This window comes from Miniopterus natalensis, chromosome 5 (assembly GCF_054644295.1).
Source record: "Miniopterus natalensis isolate mMinNat1 chromosome 5, mMinNat1.hap1, whole genome shotgun sequence".
Taxonomy (NCBI): domain Eukaryota; kingdom Metazoa; phylum Chordata; class Mammalia; order Chiroptera; family Miniopteridae; genus Miniopterus; species Miniopterus natalensis.
Window position 1 is genome coordinate 35476231 of NC_142085.1, and position 25487 is coordinate 35501717.

The 25487-nt window shown below is 38.4% G+C and overlaps 1 protein-coding gene across 2 annotated transcripts in view; it reads right to left on the reverse strand.

Annotated features, from left to right (window-relative positions):
- The window catches only part of COL12A1 (collagen type XII alpha 1 chain), a 109653-nt gene that overhangs the window by 45459 nt on the left and 38707 nt on the right, over positions 1-25487 (reverse strand). For both annotated transcript variants that reach the window (XM_087817478.1, XM_016207375.2), the window contains exons 15-37: positions 23832-24098; positions 23183-23375; positions 22017-22138; positions 20124-20273; positions 19923-20042; positions 19663-19827; positions 18977-19123; positions 16590-16729; positions 15920-16049; positions 14478-14620; positions 14045-14174; positions 12046-12182; positions 11038-11167; positions 8261-8400; positions 7889-8021; positions 7767-7793; positions 7292-7434; positions 4870-4999; positions 4053-4192; positions 3320-3449; positions 1970-2112; positions 768-897; positions 198-340 (exon numbers count right to left, since the gene is read on the reverse strand). In XM_087817478.1, the coding sequence (XP_087673604.1) occupies positions 198-340; positions 768-897; positions 1970-2112; positions 3320-3449; positions 4053-4192; positions 4870-4999; positions 7292-7434; positions 7767-7793; positions 7889-8021; positions 8261-8400; positions 11038-11167; positions 12046-12182; positions 14045-14174; positions 14478-14620; positions 15920-16049; positions 16590-16729; positions 18977-19123; positions 19663-19827; positions 19923-20042; positions 20124-20273; positions 22017-22138; positions 23183-23375; positions 23832-24098 (3233 nt within the window). The remainder of the gene's footprint in view (positions 1-197; positions 341-767; positions 898-1969; positions 2113-3319; positions 3450-4052; positions 4193-4869; positions 5000-7291; positions 7435-7766; positions 7794-7888; positions 8022-8260; positions 8401-11037; positions 11168-12045; positions 12183-14044; positions 14175-14477; positions 14621-15919; positions 16050-16589; positions 16730-18976; positions 19124-19662; positions 19828-19922; positions 20043-20123; positions 20274-22016; positions 22139-23182; positions 23376-23831; positions 24099-25487) is intronic.

The following is a 25487-nucleotide window of genomic DNA, read 5'->3' on the forward strand; positions in this document are numbered from 1 at the left end:
TGCAGTATGGAAGGTCATACTAGGCACATTCAAGACATCCCAATATCACATCAGAGAAAGTCATGTAGAATGTAACTGACACACAAGAGTCAAGGACTCAACTCTAATCTTAGCAAGGTCCTAAAGAAGAAAGCTTAATTTTACCCTCCGACCAGGACAGGTTACAAAATGCTCAAATAAGTGAGAATCAGACTCACATATTCATCAATTGGATCTCCAACGGTGGGAGAATAAATGATTCTATATTGTTGAACTGGCCCATCCGCATGATCCCAGGCCACAGAGAGGCTATTGGTTGTCTCCCCAAAGACTCTCAGATTTCTTGCTGCACTTCGAGGTTCTAAACAAATAAAATACAACAGAGTCATTTGCTTGCCTGTGAGCATGACAGACCTGGGGATGGAGGGAGGAGTATGAAAGAATTTAACTGGGTCAGATTAAGGAAGTTACTTTCAAGTGTTTCACCTTTCACTAAGGTGTTTACTCCCTATGATAAAACACACATCTTCTATGGTTTTAATGTGAAAACATTAACCGTAGAAAGTGCTACATTTCAGAGCTTGGTTACATACCAAACTTCCAGTGACATAAAATTAAGTTTGAACCTAAATGTACAGGCTGGGAAAGAAACGGCTATAACGGCTTCCTGTTTAATGGAAGATAAGAGGCCCAGCTCTGGTGTTTGCTAAGCAGCACTGCTCACGCACTCAGAGAGCCCTACCAGCTGGGGGGGAGGGAACGGGGGCAGGGGGGGATTTCTGCCTCACGCGTTCGGCCCTGGGCGGGGCTGGGGTTCCCCTCTCCGTCCGGGTAGAGAGCCACGATGTTCACGGAATACTGTGTGTCCGGGATCAGCCGCTCCAGGTGCACAGTGCGGGTATTTCCTGGCAGCACAACCTGCAGGGGAGGAAATGCCAAATTCTGCCTGATGACAACCCAAAGGCTTACCAAGTCTTTTAGCAGTCAGCATAATAACTTTGATAATAAGAGGCTGAGCCCAGACATGTCAGAGGCCAACTACTGTGCTTCTTCCTGAGATCTGCCCACAACTGTTAGATGTAATTTAGCCTCAAAAATTTCCTCTCCAAAGTTAGTTCCCACTTGACTTCAGTAGCTTCAATAATCTTGCATTTATGTTTATGGTAAAAATTATCAAATATAACATCCATGGCTCATGATAGTAACCCGAAGAACACTCCCCCTGAAGTTAGATACACGTGAGACTTCTACACTGGTGAGGGGGAAATTTTGTATTAAAATAGAGAGCAACTCTATGCAATAGATAAGGACAATGTTGTCTGAATATATCCTATATACACAAGGACATGCAGACTGATATTCTTACAAAACACATGTATTATTCATCATTTATCTTTGTTCATCATTATTGTTTATTTTTATAAAGACTTGTAAATAATGTTAGTCTATAAATTTACTTTTCTTATGTGTTCTGATACTGTCCTTATTCATATTAGTAATTTCTGATTTCTAAATTATTAATCTACTTACAAAACTACATGGTACTATGAATTGAGGATAAATTGGGCAATTTGTATGAAGGGATGCTCTAAGGCAGTTTTATAATAAGACATTTGTACTTTAAAACAAAAGCCCACATTGACAAGGTTTAGCAATGATTTGCATTTATTACTGGGGTTTTTAACTCATATTGCTAATTTGCACTTTCCCCAAAATTAACTTTTGCTAACTAATTTTATAATTAAGACACCTGCCTTAATTCAGCAAAAGCAATCATTTCATCACTATACTCTGGCATGTCTGTGGTTTGCATTCTCACAGCTACTCGACATGACACAAACATGAGCCTACATTCATCAGGAAACGAAGTTTCCCTGAGACTCGGTGCCATTCCAACAACTGGCTATTGTTCTGGGCCAACAGCATGCAGGAGGCGTAGTAGAATCTATAAAATTCACTTGCTGAGCTCTAAGACGGTAAAGTTACTTACAGAGTCCGAGGGTCGCGTGCCATCCACAGGAGTATACACAACGCGATACTGCTGCACAGGCCCCGGGGCAGGGTCCCAGCGAATGTCTAGGCTGTTGGGCGTAGGGTTGTACACTTGGACGTTTCTCGCCAGCCCTCTCACCACTGCGGAAGGAAAAGCCAATGCATATTTCTAAGTCTGTTTATGCATGTTGAGCTTTTGTTATCACTTCTCCAGACGTTACACTCTATAAAAGGACAAAATACTCTCCTCCTTAAACTCCTAATTATCTATATACAAAAGCAGATTTAAACTATCCAAATCCAGATTTACCCAACGTTAGTGAATTATGGCCTTCATCTATATGGAAGCAAGGTTGCTGCCTGTAAAAACAAGCTAATAATTGTAGTAATACTGGGTTGGCCGTAAAGAGACAAGGGATAAAGAATAAAACACTGGAAAAGAAGCTTCAGTTTTCCGACATAGGTAATGGAGAGACAGAGAGGAGGAGTTTTATAGTGGCTCCAATTCTATGAATGTCTTCTATGATTAAAATTAAAGGCAAAAGACAGGAAATAAGATCCCCAGTTCTCAATTATCTGCCCAACAGGGACTTAGAAAAACATAAACTAAATCCGAGTATTAACCCCAAACTGTAACCTAGTCAATAGCATCATCTTTCTAGGCCACTGATCTTTTACTGAAAGAAGCCATCCATACTTGCTTCCTTTCAGCCATCAGAAAGTATATTTTTAAAGCTAAAGAAATATTTATAAGTATATATAAAAACCTTTAAGCAGTACTACAAAAAAAAAAAGTAAAACCATTATACAGTAGTTTTCAAGATGTTAAAGGCAAAGGAAAGCACACAGATTTTTAATGCCAAAGGCACTTCTTCAGCAAACCAGAGTAACATGCAATCAAGTCAAGTCATGTCCTGAACAGGCTTCAACAATTCACAATAGACAGCCGATTACAAAGCACGGCTTCCCACAGATTTATAAAGCACAGAGCAAAGTTCAATGAATTTTTATCAGTGGAAGAGAATAACCAAAGTGGCATACTAATGATTGTATATTAATGACTGTATACCAATGACTGTATACCAATGACTGTATACTAATGATTGTATACACTTCTATAAATCTTGAAATTATCATTTCAAAAGACAAATGCCATTATAATTTTTTTATTTCATACACTAAAATAATAGCAGTTGATGGTGTTTAGGAGGTGAATTATGGATACTTTTTTGTTTTTACTTTATTATTCTGAGATTTCTAATTTTTTTTTCACTGAGCCTATATGGCTTTTATAAAGAAAAGCAAAATTTATAATGAAAAGGCTAGATTTTTCTGCTTTCTTACTTACATGTCCTTGCAGTATCTGAGGTGCGTCCTCCATCACCTTCAGTGTAAACGGGAACTACTGTAACAGTGTATGGGGTATCCGGCTGCAGGTTCCTAAGAATGGCATAATTGGTATTCCCAGGAATTGGTACCTAAAGATTTTAATAAAACATAAAGCACTTGATTTAAAAAAATGTAAAAAAAAATAATACTTCAAACAATAGAATATTCAAAATCCTAACTCAAGACCAAGTCAAGAAGCACTCTCTGCAATATTGGAATATAATGCCCTCATACAAATTGTTACAAGAGGTTATGAAGACTTCTCCAGACCCCTACACTCACCCTAGGCTCCCCCTTTGAACCTCTGGAATGATTACTTCCCCCAGCCCCAATTCCCCGCAATCCCCTTATCACCCAGGCACTAAGGTCCTATCCTACTTTCAGTCGAGTTGTGGGTGGGGGGTGGGAGGAGATTAACCAAAGAACTTATGTGCATTTATGCATAACCCAAGGACACTGACAATACTGTGATGAAGGCCTAGGTAAGGATGGGGGCAGGATGGAGGGTGTCAATGGGGGGAAAATGGGGGACATCTGTAATACTTTCAACAATAAAGATAAATTTAAAAATAAATAAATGAATATACACGTCATCGATGCTAAAACAAATCAGTTAACGCCTTTAGCTCCACTTTAAATCATTCAGCTACAGCTTAAACAAACATGAATTTTTCACTGTAGGAAATAATTACCAGTTCCTCCGGACCACCTGCTGTTGGCGCATAGAAGAGCTTGTACTGACGAGGATTTCCCTCCGCATGGTCCCAGCGGACATTCAGGGTACTGGTGGACGGATCATACACTCTTAGGTTCCGCACCGTATTCAGAGGTTCTGGAATGCACAGAAATCGCATCACAGTGTGATCCTAACAGCCAAACACACACGAAACGCAGGTTCAATGATTTCTCCCAGGAGCCCTAGAACATAGCAGGCACTGCACCATGGGCACCCCTCAAATATTTGTTGAAGTAGTGAATAAATGAAAGAATGTCTGCAATAATTTGGTACATGTCTCATCTCACCACAAGTATCTTGTGGTGAGATGAGATGTGTTTGGCCTCAGAGCATTTTTTTAATCCTAGAAAATATTAAGTGTCTTTCTCCACAAAGAGAGTTAACTCCAAACAAGGATATTAAAAGCAATATTCTTTTCAATGCATTTTTGAAGATTAGCAAAACTCTGTGTCACCCCAGTGTTTCCAGATAAAGATGAGATTTCATTCCAATTGCAATTATTAAAAAGCCACAGGGCCCTGCCAGGCCTGGCTCAGTGGTTGAGCATCAACCTAAGATCCAGGCGGTCGGGATTCGATTCCCAGTCAGGGCACATGCCCGGGTTGAGGGCTTGATCCCCAGTCGGGGGCATGCAGTAGGCAGCCGATCAATGACTCTCTCATCATTGATGTTTCTCTCTCTCTCTCCTTCTCCTTCCTCTCTCTGAAATCAATAAAGATATATTTTTTAAAAATAAAAAAATAAAGAAGCCACAGGAGTCTGGGTTCACTTACTGGTCTTGCCTCTTCCCGTCATCCGACCTCCCTCACCGTCAGGATACAGGGAGGACACGGTGATGGTGTAAGGAGTGTCGGGCTTCAGCTTCTGCAGGAGCACACTGCTCTGTCGTCCTCCTATTGTGGTCTTGAGTAAAACAGGAGTAAGTGTTAGCCTTGTTCTCTCCATCTCACTCATCTGTTAGAAAAAGCTCTTTCTACAAGGGAGCTGTTGAGAGAGACCCTTGCCAAGATCTGGAAACACGCACTACAGTGAAGGTTTAGAAGATATCTTGTGGTATAATTCTAAATATAAGCTATGCACCTTAAGTCACAAAAAGTACCCTAAGCCTCACAATGGTGACCTCAAACAGATATTTCAACTTGCTCGTCGCCAGCACTGAGAAATTTCATAGATCTCTTCCCACAAAGGCATTAATCATCAGTGAACTGCAAAGGAACTTTGAGATAGCAAAGGCTTGCACAATATTAGAGGCTCCGCACCATTCAGTATTATTCTTACTTTTTTTACAGATGTTTTTTATTTGTTTTAGAAACACATTAAAATGATTCAGCAAAAGATCTAAAGCTTTTGGCGTTCCCCCAAAACACTGCCACTCTAAGAGCATTAGCTGTGTAAACTACGTGATGGGCCCCTTTGCCAGGACACACTCAGGCCGGAGTTCCCAGTCGTCTCCATGTGGTATGATGCTTTTTCAATTTCCTCCAACTACGGAGTTTGCAGTATTTTTACTCATTGCTTAAGGCCATCTAGCTATCTTGTTGAAAGAAAATTTGTATGATTTGTTAACAGTTTACCGAATTCAGATGTTTGTGCCATACTAATTAAAATCGCATGAAAATGGCAGGCTGCCCACAATGAGTGCACATGTGGACGGCTGGATGTGCTAGCACAGTCCAGATGTTTCCTACATTGCACCCATCCTTCCAATTCCAGAGGAAACCTCGGTGAAGCACTGTAATCATCCTAACAGAAGCAAGTTGAACTACAGTGACTAATTTTAATAAATTTAATATTTAAGGTGATGAGAAAAAGTATCAATGTCAGTACAAGCCGTTGATACTTAACAAATTTGAAAACATCTACTTCATAGAACTAGCCTTATGAGTTAGCAGAAGGGTGTCTGCCTACTTCTCTCCAGCTCTCCAAGATAATTCTAGCACCAGTGATTCATTCCTTTGATTAGCTGATGGACTAGCATTGAAATGAAAAGATCCCTAACAGTAACAAACCTTAAGGGATCATCAGCTAAGAGACACATTAAGGTCAAGTTTATCTTGCTACACAGTGTTACCTAAATCTGGCCTGGCACAGACAAAGGAAGTTCTGTTTCTGACATTAAAATATCAATCTATCAAATGTGTCTTGCTTTTTATAAAAGCCAGATGATTCCAGTTAGTGTATAGTTTATTACTGATAACCTATTTAACTCAAATAAACATATTTCAATCCAATTGTATCAAACTACCTAAGTCAAGTTCTATGGAAACCTCAAAAGACCAACTCAAAAGTCACAGTGGGGAGGGGAGGATTTCTGGGTCAGCTAAACCCACTTTAACCACTGCCAACATCTACCTCTGCTAACACCTCTAAACTAAGACATATGACCCTCTTGTTAGAGCTCAGCGAGTCAGATGTTTGAAGGTTAATGACTCATATCTCTCTAAAGCTACATGAGGAAACATTATAGCCCTCCAAAAAGTCAACAAAATACTGGACCTCACCAAAAGCATCCCCCCATCTGTGTAACAATCATGGTGCCTGGTGAGCTAGAATAACGTGTGCAGTTCTAGTCACATCTCATAAAAACAAAGCTGGAGAAAGTTCAAAGACAGACCACTAAAGTCAGCAAGGTGAACGGACAAGGACTCTGTTAAATACAGACTGGGAAGGTAAAAAAGATGAAGGCTGAGCTTATAGTCCTACCATCTTTCTCAGGAACCTCCATTTAGATAAATATAAAAATGACAAATAGTATAAATTAGGTGAACAGGCATGCAGATCTGGAAACACCAGATCTAAGAGATACCTTATGACATGCAAAAACAGAAAAAAACAGAATAATGCAGATTTAGGGAACTTTCAGCACTTCATTAAGATAGGGATTGAAAATCTAAACAGACTCAAAAATCTAGATATATTCATGAATAATCCAACTCGAATAGTTTTTAAGGGAAATGTGGATGCACTGAGGCACATGTCTGGTGCTGTGAGGCTACTGTGAAAAGCAACTCTCGTCTCCCATGAAAACGTCCACTGAGTCTCTATCATAGATGGAGTCAAATATTTCCATCCAATACTGCAAATCTTGCATCTCTCAAAATAATAAGTATAACTAACTAAATACTGAGGGTGAAAGAAGTTTGAAGAGGAAAGGGTAGAATTTGTCCAAGTGACAGTTTTTACAAAACAAATCACCGTTTGTTCACTGCCTTCGCCTGTTGAAGGCTGGTAGGTGATTCTGTATTTCTGCACACGACCACTAGCAGGATCCCACTTAACGGTCAAGCTGTTAGATGTTGCGTTGTACACCTGAAGGTTTCGTGGGCCACTTTTTGGAGCTGAAAGAAGATTGTTGAGAATCATAGTAAGCACACAGAACAATGCCTCCCCACAAAATATGCACTGCTCCCTAGGAAATCAATAGAGCTGTATACCTCTAGGTTTAGAACTAAATTGGTCATTGAATCCTAAATAACTCCTTAACAAATATTAGCTAAGCAAAGTTTTTTCAGCAAAGTCTTATTTAAAATAAGTCCCAATCAACAACTTACAATTTAAAAGCAAAAGGCCTGTCTGCAATGGATTTAACGGTACTTTTCATTCATTCATTCATTCATTCATTCATTCATCATTTGGTCAATGCATACAATTCAGAAAACTCAATTCTTACCTGGTGTAGGTAAGGGTACCACACGCACTGAAAGAAGAATTTGGGAAAATATTACTAATATAGCTATAGCTCTTGATTAAAATTAATTTTAAAATAACAAGGTCTGAAGGCTCAACACCTACATGTGCGCTCACTGCCATTCAAGCCATCACTTTCTGACTCATCAGGGTAGATGGCAGTCACAGAAACTTCATAGAGAGTGTTCGGGTTCAGGTTTTCAAACACCAAAGTATTCTCATCTCCATTTAAGATGGTCTTAGGGAAACAGGAAGAGAAAACAGATTCACACAAATGAAGTCACCATGTATATCATACACTCAATGGCAGCTTGCTGGCATTATTTAGCCAGATGTTCCTGCTTTCATTCATGCCATGAACTCAAATATCACTAGTAGGAAAGGATGCTTTTCTGGCAACAGAGGTCATACCTATTTCAAACAAGATTTCGTATCCTTACTAAAACAAAGATAGAGAGAAAAGAGAGTTCACACTACCTCCATCTTATCTGAGCTTCCGAAGGGCGCCCAGGTTACTCTGTAGAGAGACACATCCGAAGCTGCGTGATCCCAAGTTGCTCTGAAGCTCTCTGTTGTTACGTCAGTAATCTTTAGGTTTGTTGGGGCTGGCACTATGTCTGTCATGAGAAAAGGCAGGACTAATTTTTTTTAATGTTATCTACAAAATTAATTTAATATAATAAAACTGCCTTGTTTCACTTTAACGGACATGGAAAAACTGACTGAAAACATTGCTTAGAAGCAGATATCTCCCCAATTCAGTTCATTTGAAAGATAAATGCAAAAGAGAGCTCTGAAAACTGGAAGTATTATATGGATATAATTGGTGATTATTATTTTTTATAGTTGATTATATTCTATTAAAATGGTGATTTTTTTAAAGGTAATATTTAGTAATACTTTTCTAATTCAGTGGTTCCTAATCCTTTGCATCTCAAACTTTTTGATAATCTAATGAAAGCCATAGGCTCTTTCACACAGAACACACAGCAGAAAGTCTGGCGTATAATATCAGAGAGTGCGTGCACCTTCATGGTCCATGGAATGTTATGATCCTAGTAATCCGTTCATAAGCTTTTCCTGTGGTCACTAACCTTAAACACAATATGAAGCAGACTATAACTGCCCCTATCCAAAGAGAGGCAAAACGGTGGGGTGCTGATGACTGCGGCAGTCCCGGTGAAAATCCCCTCCATCCATCAGGCACCCTGGTTAGTTTGCAGCACAGGCAGTTTGGAATGTCTGCCCCAAACCCTGAACTTTCACTGTCAATTAGTCCTCTATCTCCTGGTAACCAAAGCCAACGCCACAAAACCCAGAGCCATCAGAACGTTTTTTCTTATAATTACAATGAAAAGGCCCATTGAGATACAGAGAGTGGTGCCACTTTCACAAGCACAACTGCCGCCAAAACATCTGTCAAGGGTGCACTTTGGATGGATCTACGAGTTATGAGGAACTATTAAGGATTAAAAACATATATTGAAAGTATTAACTTCATATGCTAAATTCCCTGCTTTCACTAGCCTTTTTCCCTGACTTTTCTCTTTACTACACATTAGGTTTATGCCAAGCTGTCAGTCTGCTCACATGCATCAGTTTTTGTCTCTGGCCACTACCCTTACCAGGTAAGAACTGATGTCAAGAAGGCAACGGAAATTGCTAAGAGATCTCACATGGTAAGGAAATAGCAGAAGTGGAGACTCACTGATGTTAAGGAGCAGCAGGCTGTGACATTTCACAAGGTGCCCTGACCATGTACAGACAGCTGGGCACTAAAAGAAATTTTTGAGCCTCTGGTGAGGGAGTTACTGTACAGGAAGCAAAAGTTATAGACTATAGCCCTGACCCTACCACTAGATGACTGGATGAGGCAGGCAAGTCACTTACATTCTCTTGACCTGTGCTCTCCACTATGAGAACCACAAGTAGCTATTGAGTACTTGAAATGTGGCTAGTCCAAATGGAGATATGCTGTGAGTGTAAAATTAATACATCCTGGATTTTGAAGACTTATGATTAAAAAATGTGAAATATATCAATAATTATACTGATACATGTTGAAATAATAATATTTTGGATTTATTGGGTTGAATAAAACACAGTATTAAAATTCATTATATTTGCGCCTGGCTGGGCATGGCTCAGTGGTTGAGCATTGACCTAGGATCCAGGAGATCACAGTTCGATTCCCAGTCAGGGCACATGCCTGGGTTGCAGACTCCATCCCCAGTGGGGGTGTGCAGGAGGCAGCTAATCAATGAAAACTCTCTCATCATTGATGTTTCTATGTCTCTCTCTCCCTCTCCTTTCCTCTCTCTGAAATCAATAAAGATACATTTTAAAAAATTAAATTAAATTAAATTAAATTAAAATAAAATAAATTATATTTGCCTCTTTTTACCTTTTTTAATGTGGCTACTAGAAAATTTGGAATTACATGTGTGACTCCCATTACATTTCATCGGAACACTGCTGGCTCTAGCCGGAATTTCTTAACTACTATTTAATTAGGAAATTGTGGACTGAGCACTGCGCCAGGCACTGAAGATACAAAGTAGAACAAAATAAATATGTCTCTACCTCCATTAGGAAGAAGCAAGGGGAAAATACAATAGATAAAAAAGACTGACAGGCAATAATAATTGAGTTAAATATTATGAAAGTACCAGGAGAGGGAGGGAAACTGGGGTCCCTGGAAGAAGCAACAGAATGGAGCTGGGAAGGAGGGATGAGGCAGGGTGTTCTGTATCTCCCCACCTTCCCACTGTGGAAGTCTACCCTTCCTCTGAAATCTGAATGCATACAATCTGAGGGCCACATACCTCACCTTCCTTACATGATCCCATGTATTGTTAACTAACTTTATCTCCACAACAAAAATCATGAATTATTAAAGGCAAAGGTGCTTATATTTTGTTACCCATGCTAGCCCTTTACATATAGTAAAATGTCAAAAATATCTGATAACTAATGCAACTTTCCCAGAGAAAACATCCAACATACACCAAAAATGTACTTTCTCCCCCACCCCATCCCAACTCCACACATACCAGTTAAGTATCTAGAAGATGAATTAGTGACAGTGGCTAATAGAATAACAGTAGGATAAAAATTATAAAAGAAATAGACATAAAGGTAAAAGAGAAGAAGAAAATAAATGAAAAACAACCTATGAATGCAAACATTATTAAATACTGGCAAAAATAGCATTAAGAAATGCAATGACCCAATAAAGCATGATCACAACTCACGGGTCTTTTCTTGAGCAGTCACTGGGGGAGACTCCCCTTCATCATACACGGCAGAAACGCTGACTGTGTACAGGGTTTGTGAGGTGAGGTCTTTGAGAGGGGTGCTGGTCCGTGACCTGTCCACCTCTACCTATAATGGAGCAATGGAGCTATTTTTACAAAGGGTTGAGTTTTGACATCTCTCTGTTGTTAACTGAACCTCTCGGCACAAGAATATAAGAATAGCAGTACCAAAAAAAGCAACGTTTTCCAATTTGCATGAGTCCAGAAACTCAATTTTCTCCCACTTTGAATCAGGTTGTCATGGAAACAGCTCTACACCCCAACATTTACTCAAAAGCATTCACTGTCAAAATGACATTCCTCTAACAACATATTCATCCTTTCTCTCTGTCCTTTCCAATTGTCTTATCTTCCTGTTATCTGACAAACTCCCTGACATCCTGTTGCTAGCTTTTGTTTTTAGAAACATTATTGATATTTTTTAGTAAATCATAGAATGCAGAGCACCATATAAGGCATCTAGATGAAAAGGAAATACCATCTAGATTGTATAACTCTCTAGATTGGGTGATATTTTTGAGATTATTATTATATAATAATTAAGGGCAAAGGTGCTTATATTTTGTTACCCATGATACATATAGTCAGATGTCAAAAAATATTTGATAACTAATGCAACTTTCCCAGAGAAAACGGCCAACATACATCAAGAATGTACTTTCTCCCCCACCCCATCCCAACTCCACACACACCAGTTAAGTATCTAGAAGGTGAATTAGTGACAGTGGCTAATAGAAAAACAATAAGATAGAAATTATAAAATGGAAGACAGTCCAATATATTATCAATATTCAAAAAGTGCTTTATTAATATAACAATTTTTTCAATACTATATTAATAAAAAGACAATATTCAAAACATGCTGTTAACTATATTGTTTAGGCTCTTTTGTTAAACCTCCTAGGAAAACAAATGACTCCAAGCCTGCTCTAACCTCCAGCCTACCTGTTTGAGTTCCTCTTCTGGTGTTTTGTAGCGAACGATGTATTTACGCACTTTTCCAGGCGCAGGCTCCCAGGAGATATTCATGGTGCTGTGGGTCACGTCTCTGAGCTTCAAATCTCGAGGTTTGGGTAAAGGCACTGGAGATACATGAGAAATTAGGTCCAGATGTGATTCTCAACCACAAGACTTTAAAGAATCCACACAAGCTTTCAAGAAGTTGTTTGGAGAAAACTTAAAGGTGTGTGGCAAAATAACTAAAAAAAAAAAAAATTGTTACGATGATAAAAGTACTATGATTCTACCAGGTAGAGCTGAATTATTCTTAAGAAGGCTTTTAAAAAATAGAATAAATTAAAATTTTTATGACAACTCTACTTCTCATTTACATGTCAATTTCTTCTACTCTATTTCAATAAGCTCTTAGTTGCTGCTCAGCTATAATAAATCATAATTCCCCATAAATGTATCGCTAATGTTTCTTTGCCAACTATTTAAATTGATTAAGATTAAAAACAAAATCAAAAGAGTCAAGCTCCCGTAAGAATGTGATAGAAAAACAACTGGTTAGGGAGTGAAGAATGAAGATGGGCCAAAAGCAAGCATCCAATAAGCTGATAAGAACATCCACAGAAGCCTAAATGGTTAGAAGAAAATACAAAATATAAATTTTTACCAAGTCAAACGAAGTTTTACCTTAAAAGGAACAGGGAGGAGGATCACTAATGAAGAGGTTTTCTTTTGTTATATGAACATGTTTCACTCTTTCTAGCTGCCCATTTAACCAATTTCCTTTGTCTCTCATTGAAACTCTCTACATCTCTCTTCCTGAATCTCTCTTGCCACCTCCATTCCGCACCTCCATCCCTTCAATGTTTTTATCTGTGCTCCCTTCCTCCACTGTTAAAGTCCAGCCCTATATCCCAATCCATGGCCACATTTGTCTTCCACCCCACTATGGATCTTTCTTCCCAGCTCCCTCAGAATACGTCTTCATCCCTGGCTGGCTCCCAACTCTTTCCATCTGCCACTAACTCATTTCCATGAAACCACCAGCTCCAAACAGGATCTAGCACATAAATGAGGATTATTTTTTTGTCCATGAATTATATGGCCCTACCCAGCAGGGGCTCTTTCTCTTTTCTGCCCCATCATGCTTCTGTCTCAGGCCCCTTTCCCCTTGAAGATTCCTTCCAACTTCTTTATTTCCCTAGGAATGTAGGCCAAAACACACCAAATTTAAGCCAATCATCTATCCCAGCATGCTCACCTCAACAAGCATGAAACCAAACTCCCAGCTAGGTCAGGCACAGGCCTTAAGTGTAATCATTGTCACTTTTCAAGAAAAGTGATAGTGAAACAAACAGGAAACACAAAAAGGGCTGATCAACACACACAAGAGAAGTGCAAACCAGGAAGGAATCCATGCACTCTGTGCTGCTTTGTATTATTATTGGTGCATCCCCTAGCACAGTGATTGGAGCGTAATAGGTGATGAATATGTTTTTGGATTGAGTTGATTAATTCACTTAATTGAAACTTATTCATATGTGCCATAGAGTTTCTACTTTGATAAAAATTTGGAACATCTTGATCTTAAACGGAATATCTTCCTCCAAAACCACACTCAGCCAACATTCCATTCTCACCAACTGTATTTCATGGATCTATAACAACATCAATTGTAAGATGTACCATTGTTTTATGTTCTGTGCCTTGATAGACATCTGGATAAGAACAATTTTAAGACAACACTGATTATAAGATACATCTCAGTATCAGGCATGCTAAATGGGGGGGGGGGGGAATGCTAGAATCAATCTAAGATACTGCCATAAGTCTAGAATTAATCTTAATTCTCAAATTTGATTGCCATAAGTAATAACCCTATAACTTATGCACAAATAGTCAAATTATGGTTAGTATCACTGGGTAAAATAAAAATCCTAAAGAACTTTTATTATACAGCAATAGGAAAGAAGCAAAATTAGCAGTGTCTTACAGGTGACTTCCCGAGCAGTGACAGGGTCGCTAGTGAGGTCATGCAGGGAGGCCTGGACTGTGACCTTGTACTCGGTGTTGGGAAAGAGGTCAGTCAGCTGCACATCATTGACTGCTGGCCCCACACGCATCTGCACATGGACATGCCGAGAGGAAATCAGACATTCAAATCAAACATTTCCCCTTACGAGGAACAGCCAATTACTACAGCCCATTGATTATAACGCAACTTTTATCCTTAATTTTTCTGAACTGCATTTTCTTTTTCATGCCAATGTTTTCTAAAATGTATCATAGCCCACAAATCTAATTTTCTATTTTTCTGTTTCATGTGTAAAGGTATAAGTGAGTTAATAATTAATGGCAGTTAATAAGGACTCTAAAACTGTGAAGTCTCAGGAAGGCCCAATGAAAAAGAAACAAGTATCTCCCACCTCTTTGGGTTTTGTTGGTTCTGTGGCGTTGATGGGTTCGAATGTCACAGTGTAACCAGTAGCCCCTCCCACTGGCTGCCACTGCACATGCATGGTGGTAGAGCCAACATCATAAATATTCAGGCTGACTACAGGGACAGGCACTGTTGGAATGCAAAAGCAGACATCAGCTAATTCCTGTCATTCTGCTCATTTTTTAATTGCTGTTTCCTACTTATTTATTGGTATTTGTATATGCTAAATAGAGAATGGGTTGCTGTGAGCAATCAATGAGAGTTAATATCATCCGTTCCATTCCCACCAAAACCTCAATCTCATTGTTCATTGCTACCTCACACTCAGGACTGTATGTTACAACTATTTCGTAGCAGGAAGAAAGTTTAAATTTCAAATAACAATCCAGTGAGTCCATAGGAAACGAAAATAGATACCAACTTCCTGAGATTTCAATCTCTTTTCCTGGAACATCTCTAATTTGACTATTTCCATTCTTCAATCACAGAATTTCATACATAAGTAACCAACATAGTATTTTATTTCACCTTTCTTAGAAAAAAAAAATAGCTGAGAGTGTCATATTAATAACTGGAACTTGGGGGATTTATGGACTTTTTGAAGTCAAGCCCATGAGGCAAAGTAAAAGGTTTACAGTTTCCTCTTCACTTAAAATCCATAGAGCTTTCTATTTTTTTGTCCAAAGATTGAGTTTAAATTTTTAAGGAATTATCAAATTAATCCTGCCTATTATGAAATACATTATTTCCCATCTCCTGTGGTCTAATATGAAAGGAAATAAGAGAAGGGATAAAGGCCTAAGGAACTGTGCAGTAAGTAGAGTTGATTTTTGCGTTGGAGAGTGATATGCACTCCCTTCCCTTGTAAGTGGCCTCCCTTTCCCCTGGAGGCCAGCCAAGAAGATGGGAGAAGGAAAGAGTATTTTCATACGATCTCAAAAGCCTTACCAGGTATAGAAATGAGGAACATCTCTCTTAAAAGCTCTACTCAATGTCAATGCTATTAGAACTTCTCTAGTAGAGGCCAAAGGCCAAAGGCCAGGGGGTGGAAATGGGGAGATCTCATTGCCAGCAGAAAGATCTACCCATCAACAGAATGAAAACAGATCATCTCTGTATAGCTTCTCTTCCTAATCTTAGTCCCCCTCCTACATGGTATCTTTCCTTAAGAAGTGAATAACTCTATGAAAGGTACGTTGCCCTCGACAATATCAACGGCTATGACTACCCATTGCACCGATGGGTCTCATGATGGCAGGAGCAGCCCGTAAGAGCAGAAAACCACTGAATATTTATTGAGCACTTACACAAAGAATGCACTCAGTATATTTGTTGAATGGATACTGACTTAAGGAACGATTTGGAAGACTGACACCTCTTTGTCTTAAAAAAACAAAACAACAAAATTTTATTTTTAATCAGACTTACAGGTTTTTTCTGTGCCCTTCAAAGGCTCACTATATTCATCTTCTACTACAGAATACACATTCACAACATACTCGATTTCAGGCTTCAGATCTTTCAGTACTGTGCTACTTTCCAGTCGGCTCACGTAAAACTAGGGGGGAAAATTTTAAACAATAACCAAATATTACAATCAATTCCCTCTTTTCTACTATAAAGTAGTTAATTGCAATGAGCTTAGAAATTATATTTCAGTAAGACCATGGTCTTTTGTTTTTGCAAACTACTAGATTACAATCTTAGCCAATCCATATAATTTATTCTCCCAGCTGTTGTTTCCATATTTGTAAAATGAGTGGGTAAAACTAGATCATCTTTAATGTTCCCTTCCAACTCTATGATCTGAGTATAAACTCGTGAACCAATCAAGTATCCTCTAATTAAATTTTAATTAAAAATCATATTGATATTCATCAATTCTTGGACACCATAAGACGTTAAGCAAAGCTCTTTGCCTTTCATTAGGCCCAAATGGAAGTGCTTGCCCAGTGAGAAAGAGGAAGCAGCACTGCTGACTCAGGCCTGCACCGCCCTGCGCCCTCCTGCTCCTCACCCAGCGCTTTTCTCAGAGCCCTCATGAGGAGGACCCGGCCTGCACATCAGGAAGAGTGGACTGTAGGTGCTGGCTACTCACTTCTTGGCGTTTCCCTCCAGAAATTGGGTAGTATTCCACCTTATATCTATCCACACTGTCAGTAGGCGGTGTCCAGCTCACTCTGAAAGAACGGTGAGTCAGCTCAGAAATAACTAGGTTAGAAGGCGATTCCAGGTCACCTACACGTGGGAATAAAGTACATACACTTTTGTCACTATTGCATCAAGGTGATGAAATTTGAAATTAGAATGGAACAGTATTAGCTTCCAAATTAAGCTTCTACACACATCCTTTCACATACTAAATGGCTGCAGTAAATCATTACAGAGGCCCATTGCCCATAAGGTGTCCCTGAATGGGTGACTAGAGTGTCTTCAGCCTCAGGAAATTCAAACCTGAGCTCATTTTCTTTCACTGAACTTGGTCCCACTCTTCCTCATGGCACCACCAGTTTCCCAGTCGCTTAGTCTCAAAACCTCTGAATCATCCTTTGGTACTTTCTCCCCTCTTTAGCCTTGTAATCAATTTATAATCTAATAAATTTAATAATTATAATCAACATAAATCTTAATTTTTAATCAATAGCTAAGGACTTGGGATCTGACAGTTCCATTGTCATTATCACTATCAGCACCACCCAAGGTCACTACCCTCATCATCATTTTATTTGTATTCATATCTTATCTCCTTAACTACAGGTTGCACTCTGTGACAACAGAATTGGTTTCTTACTCATGTTTGGTTCCCCTATAGGACCTAGCTCAGTAGTAAGAGAAACTAACCACTTTTGTACTCAAGAGAGAGAAAAAACAACAAGGTTTTAAAATTTTATTAATATCATACTGTGATTGTGCTCTCTATGAGTAGATATAAGTGAAATGACAAGCGCAGAACAATATCTGGAATAAATATCAATGAATATAGAAATATTAAGATCCACATGACCACTAAAAAGATGTGCCAAATAAAAATTTAAAGAGAATTAATCCAGTGACCCCACAAGCATGGCAAATCACTCTCACATAAATTCTTTCTACTTTCTTTGCAAGCCAAAGCTGGAGAAAGCATTTCCATTCTTAGTATCCTAACCTTTATTGTACTTGGGTCATAATCAAGCCTACAAAATTATCAAGCAATTTTACTGTCTGGGAAACTAGAATGAATGCAACTATTACATAGTTGACAAAAAAAAAATAAAGGAAAATAGATAAAAGATGTTTTCATCCCTACTCAAAGCTCTCTCCAACTAAATAAAACTACAACTCTCTCTTGCTAATCCAGAGCCAGAAGCCTACAAATTCTGGCTTCCTGGCTGGTCCATTTCTCCAGGGAAAAGGTCAGTCTGTTGTTCAAAATCCAAAAAGAAAATCTGCAAAAGTTTGTAGCGAGAAACTCAAGAAGGAACAGTCAAATAAACGTATCCCCAGCGCCCGAGGGATGTGAACCATTTACCACATTATTTGTTAAATTCATTCCAATTTTTCCAAAACCAGAACAAATTAATAAAAGATCATCTTTACCATAATCTACATTGCATTACAAGTAGTTAAAATAATCTTTTATCATATAATGTCATTAATTTTCCAAAGCCCTTCAATTTTGGTGCTCACTGTGTTTTGTTCTGTGATTTATATGGAGAATAATCATTTTGCTCTACCCTTTGTCACAACAAATTCAGTTCCATAACTTTATTTCTAAATCTTAGTTCCTTGTCAATACCTACTTCTTTTCAAAGACCTCTACAAATATCTTTAACCATTTGACCCTGAGCAATTTAATTTCTTTAAGCCTGTTTCTTCACAGGTAAAGACAGATTATATCATTTCTAAAAGTCCACACTCTAAAATTATAATGTCTCTGTACATTTAAGAGTTATAAGTGCAAAGTATCAAATCTATAGCGGAGGCAAAGCAAATCATATATAAGACCCCTCTTTCATTTCTAATGGAAAAAATGTTACCAAATTTTAGAAAACAAAATCTGGGAACAGCCATTTAATAGAAACTCGATAATTATAGAGCAAAGATGTTTTACACGAGAATATGTATACACTAGGAAATAAAGCATCTGTGTGTGTGTGTGTGTGTGTGTGTGTGTTCACGTGCGAGCAGGAACGTATAACTAAAAGTATCCTCAAAGAAGCTAGAAATCATTTCTAGTTTGATGCCATCAGGAACAAATCAGGGATTAAACCAACGATTCTCAGTTGGGGGCAGTATTCTCCTCAGCAGACGTTAGGGAAATTCTAAAGATATTTTTAGTTGTGACAATTAGGGGATGGCTCCTGGGCTTCCAGTGGGCAGAGCACAGGAATGCTACTAAACATCTCACAATGCACAAAAGAGTCCCCTCCCCACATCAAAAACAAGAATTATTGGGTCCAAAATATTACAGTGCTAAGGATGGAAACCCTGGGCTGACCTTACCTGGGCCCTTGACACTGTTACACAGGTTGGTGGTGAGGTCCTCCACGATCTTGGAGAGGGACTCAAAATCTGCCACATTGTATACATGGATCTCATCAGGATCCGTTCCAATCATCCTTAATTCAAGCTCATCCGCATTTTTAATACCTCAAAAAAAAATGGATATATACTAATTAAAAGAAAAAATAATAGAATGAAATGAAAATTATACATGCTACAACTAGAACATATGTATAATTTTCCTCAATAATAAAAAGATTACCTACCTATACTTATAAAAAAGAAACATAAAATAATATAAACTGAAGGCTATTATGAATTAACTACTTCTAAATGCTTCTAGCATCAATTTTTCACCAAAATGTGCCTCTTCGATATTTTTTTCTGAAAAGTAAAGTGCTGGATATCAAAACTAAACACGGTGCCATGGAAAGTCAAAGAGGAATTTTCTAGAATCCTGTTAAGAGTACATTTGTCCCCCTGAGCCACTGCTTTCTTTCAGGAAGACATGTAATTTTGTCTCATCACAAGGAGAAAATGAATTAACTCCCTGGCACATGACTTTCATAAATTATGTGATGGAGAAAATGTGGCTTTTTTTTCACGCTTCGGAAAACATCTTTAACTACAAAAATATCCTCCGCTTTTGCAAGGCCGAGAGCGTCGCTAGCCTTTCCAGTGCTTACCAACAGCAAACAGCTCTACGCCTTCATCCTTGAGTTTCTTTGCAGGTGCCTCAACATCATCTTGTGACTTTCCGTCAGTGATAAGGATGCCAATTTTTCTAGCTCTAGGCCTCATTCCAGCTTGGGTTCTGAAGCTCTGTTGGAGAATGAAATGCAAAGCCATGCCTAGTAGGATTTTAAAAAGAGAATCACATCATTATTTAGCCACAAGCTTTGACCAAAAGCAGGAGCCAAAATTCAACTGCACCATCTTGACTCACCTGTGAGCGTATTGCCTCCTTTGTATGGTAAGTTTGCCACAGCTTGCAACAAACTCTTCTTGTCTCTGTGAGTATTTAACTGCCATTCTGTTCTGGGGTCCCCACTATACTGAGCAAGGCCTAAAATAACACCATTGGCATTAGCAGATAGAAAAGAGCATAATGAAAATGTCTAAATGTCTTCAATATCATCGGACCTACCAATTTGTACTCTTTTCGGGCCAATCTCAAAGACCTCCACAATACGAGAAATGAAATTCCTCACAGTTCTGAAATTTGCCCGGCCGATGCTCCACGATCCGTCCACCAGCAACATAATGTCTGCTTCAGCTCTGGTGAGACACTCCATCCCTGACATGGCAATTGTGAGACATGGCAGGGTAAGAGGCAAATTCTCAGCGGGGTTACTTCCTAGCCACACCTCCGCCACCCCTGGATGCTCAGTGTTGCCTAACTTTCAGTTTTCTAGCTTTGGAATTTGAGACACTGAAAATGTGTCCATGTGATTTATTAACCTCAAAAACAGTCGTAAGAATCATCAATTCCACTTATGATTATTTCAGTGGCAAATTTTTCCTTCATCTTTGACTATATTTCCTGGCCACAGTTGTAGACCCTGGAGACTTAAATTCAACCATCATCATAAATTTGAATGGGCTCACAAACTCAAGAGCTGAAATAAATGAGAATGTACAGTCATCTAACTACAAGGCATTAATAATTTTAATAACATTTTAAAGTGATCTGAAGATTAGATTTGCATTTTTCTATAATATTCAGTGGTCATTAGCCTACAAGTATGAGATGAACTGATAAATTGTGTAAGCTAGAAAAGGTTTCAGTGAGCCAAAAAATCTTTTAAAATAATTAAGCTCCCACATAACTACTGTATATATTATGAAAGATTAGGAACATAACTCTTAAAATTAAACCTTTTTAAAGTAAGGATCATTGTTTTAAAACCCGATAGTTATTATATAGTTATTAACTACTTAATTATCTGCTATGCATAATAATTGAGCAAACACAGGTGGTAAAATCGGCACATTTAAAAAAAATCAAGAGAGAAGAAAGACAATTTAGAAAAAGTAGGCAAACAAATACACAAATTGAGAGCTATAGAGACAACAGGCACAAACACTGATACAAAGCTAGGGTGCTTTGGAAAGAGAATAATCCCAATATCCTCAGTGCACAAGCTACAAAATAAAAATACAAGTCAGTTAATATCATCATAGGAGAAACAACAGAACATTAAAGCAAAATAGCAAGATCTGACACTTTATTTGTCCACACCATATTTCAAATGCTGTTTTCCAGGAGCCTACATTACCAGCTATGATTTTTCCCACCTCTTGCCATGTTAGCATCTGATCTTTACATTACAAAAAGAAGTCACTGGGGGGAAACTACGCAATGCTCATCACAGTGCAAAGTTGTCATCGTGTATCATACAGCAAGTCAGGATTGTGGATTCCCAAATACCGTTCCAAGCACCTAAGCTTTCGCAAGCCTGCTCTTAAAGGGCCCAGATGTACTCTTTTTTTTTTTTTTTTTTAGCAAATGATGGAAAATATTTAAAAGTAAATTCTACCCACTACTTGCACCTCTAAGAATGTTCAAAACTAGCTTCATGTACCTGAAAGCTGTGATCGTGGCAATTCCAAAAATGTCTAAAGGGTTTATGTTACCATTTTGCTTCCCAAGTTGTGGTTCCCACAAAATAATGTAACCCAACTCTGCTTGCTCAGCCCAGATAAGTCATTTCTGCCATTATTTTAACAAAATAAAACTGCCTTTTGGTCATTAAGAAGAGAGAAAATGTACATTATGGACCTATCATACAACTCATCTTTAAATAACATAGTAATTTGTAATCAACGCAATGTTGACAAGCAAAACCTTAAAACTATATTATAAAAAGTATGCTTAGCTGGATTTTGGAGGAAAATTTTAAGTATGTAAATTATTTAAATAAATTTTAGAGTAAAATTTTTATAGTCACTTTTCATTGTATGATTAACCTAACAATGAATATTTGAAATAATTTCATAATACTGAGGTTTCCCAGGGAAATGTAACTCAGCTTCTTACCAGAAGATAAAACTGGCATTACAGTTGTGTCAGAAAGGGTTGTCATTTCTTGTCCAACAAGTGGTGAGCTTTCTCCTCCATCAAACATTCCAAAAACATTTACTTTGTAGGTGGTACCTGCCCTGAAATGTGAAAACATATAGTCTGTATGTATAATTGGCCCACCAGTAGCATTTTTGCTTTGTTAAAGATACTCTTCTTAATTTGCAAACTTTCACTCAAAGCAGGTTATAATGCATAACTGTGCAAGAGAAGAACAGTAATATCCATCGCATTCTAGAGTAAGCTTACAGAGTGAGGAGTCGAGGGAAGCTAGTTTCTGTCTTGCTTTCTATCACACATAGCATCCCACCAGGCCACTGAGCATATCTAAGGAAGGATCAGGCTCTGCACCATTACTGCTTCTAAGCATGGGCTTTAAGGAAATAACTTAAATGTACCTTGCAAGATAGCATAAAGCACCTAGCACGATGCCTGGCACATAGTAGGCCCAGTAAACTTCGTCCTTCCTATTCTTTATCAAGTAAATAGCAAGCATTTATATAGACTTCAATATCATTGAATGAATGGCTGCAACAAACAAACTTTCAAAAAGGCACTGCACAGTAGTCCATTCTTTCTACTTGAATGAATGTAGGGTGCTGTTCAAACTCAAATTTCCTTGCTTTCCACTGCATAGCCTGAAGCGAGACTCAATCAGCTCACCCTTCCCCGATCCTGCCAGCTGGCACCAAGCACAGGTCCTGCCTTCTCTCTCCCACGGCCCACCCCAGAAGAGGGTTCACACTCGGAAGCCCAGTGTGAGTCACCTGGGCCTTTCCGGAAGGCACAGGAACCCCCATGTTGCCACAGGGCTTGCTAGGGAAGAGCTGCTTTGGGTAAAATCTTGTGATATGGATGTTAATTTTTTAAAAACAGGATGTTATCGAAAACCTGCCATCCCTGATCACTTAACAACAAAAATCATTAAAACATTACCAACAAAATCTGCTCAGGCCTAAATTCTGTTGCTAGCCTCTGAATCCTCTCAACTACACCGGCACCAAGAATAAGAAAATAACTTCGGCTGATTTTAAACACTCTAGGGGCAACTCTGCTGTGTCAGGCCTACTAATTTACACAAGTTATTCATCTTTTAACACAAACCAAATATAGTTCATGCCTACCTAAGTTCCTCCAAAACAACTGTGTTGTCATATGGTCCAACCACTAACTCTCCCAGCGTTCTTTCATCCCCTGTCGGGTGGAACGTGACTTTATAACCCTTCACCTCCCCGGGGGCAGGCTCCCAAGTCACTCGGAAGCTTGACATGGTTGAGTCAGATGTTTTGAGGTTTCTGGGTGACTTAAATCGAGAAGCTGTAAAGATAACAAGATTTTAAAATATTATCCATAAGACGAGGCTTTGGGGTTTTTTTATTAGCCCCTATAATAATAAATTGAATTGGATGTAGCTAAGTGACATACATGAGAATTGTCACAAACCTTACACTTCAAAATGTATATTTTTAAGAAAGTTAAGTCTGGTAGCAGGAGATGCAATATGCAACAAAAATGCTGATTAAAGGATTGCTACTCAAGTGGAAGTGTAAATAACTCTTACAATGCAGAATTTTAGATTAGCATCAGAACATTGATATGTAGAATCATTTTACCAGGAGCTTAATTGGTAAAAATAACATGTCATCAGTCATCCTATCAAATGATTCTAATTTAATTTATTACAGAATTGATTTTAGACATTTACAAATAAAGTGGATGTATAAAGTCTTCCTTAAATATGACACACTTCCCAAAAACATGACTGTTTTGTACCTGTTGTTCCTGATCCTTGCCTAAGCTTTCCTTCTCCTGTCTTGTAAATTGGGAGGACTGTGATGTCATATGTGGTCTGGGGTTTAAGTCGCTTCAACACTGTTGAGGTGGCTGCAGGTGACACTTTGGCAACTATCTGTCTTCCTCCCCCACGGGGGCGGTACACAACGCGATAGTTGATGACTTTCCCAGGTGCTGGTTTCCAGGTAACTCTCATTGTGTTTTCTGTTTCTTCATCCACTTTTAAGGTTTTCGAATCTTTGGATACTGTGAGATAAAAAAAGATTACAATGTGTAGCATGTTGAAAGAAAATATAAATGTTCACCTCCCCATTCACGTGAAAATAAACTCATCTGCGGCTTCTTAAATATGTACACTGCTCTCTTGCCTAGCATCACGATCTCTCATAAATTCATGATGGCATGTGGACCTAATCTCAGTGAGATCACAGTAAGATTATTTTTTCTTTTACTGGCTAATAAATAAAAAATGGAGGTTCATACAGCACAAATTTCCTATTTGCATTCTAAAGGCCTTAGTAAAGAAAACATTCATTTCCGGAGATGAGCTTTTAAAATTTTTATTATACTTCCATCTGTAAAAAATTCCTATAGCAATCATGCTTTGGGGAATAGTAAAAATCATGAATGGATGCAGGGTCAGAAGTACTACTTGGGTCTTTTCAAAGAATGGTACAGTCTACAAATGACTAGCCAGAGTGACTACAGTTAACATTGTTCTTTGTTTGTGATTGCCATGAATATGTAAGACTCTGAACACAAAGGAATAGGAAGCTCTAACACATAAAAATATCTCAAGAGCTCTAAAAATAAATTAGTAAACACTGAGTGTTTTAGGAAACACTGGATATAAAGAGTGTTTGATTAATATATAATCATATTAAATTATTTTTACTAATATTTCACAATTATTAATAATTATCTCAGAAACAGGTCATTGAACACACCTAAATATATCCCTTTTCTTATACATAATCAAAGTTTATAAGCAGGATCTTTTAATTCAGTTCAATAATCTTAGCAGTTCAAAAGTCATAAGCATTTTCTATAGGAAGAAACTAAAGCTTAAAGAAACACTGCAAAGAATCCTTCTTGATTCTAAGAGAAACTTTCATGTTAAAATGGATAAGGACCACTTGAAACAACTAAAAACCTGAAAAAATTTAAAAATATACATATGTAGAAAAACTCTTTTCTGACATTGGACATCAGAGAGTGCAGGATAGTAGTGATCCCTGAGAGATAAGAAATGAATGAGAATTCACTTTATGATTACCCTGGCTTATGGCTTAGAAAGAGGTTTCAGCCCCAGGACAGGAAGGGGGGATTCAGGTGGAGCATGGTGGTATCCCTTAATTCTGGAGTTGGTTTTGCGAGTTTGGGGAGTCCAAGGCCCCTAGAACTTGCAGAGCAAAGTACTATAGAGGAGATGGTACTACAGAGAAAAAAACTCCAAAAATCTGCAAAAGGCCGTCCTTGATTCTTCAACCCAGTACTAATCAGTGTTTATGTATGAGGAAACTACCCAAAATAAAGGGAAAAACCACCCCAAAAGAGCAGAGAAAGCAATTCCTAGAGATCCCACAGAGCCAGAAATGTTCCCCCTAACCAGAGTACAAAACCTCAAAATTCTTG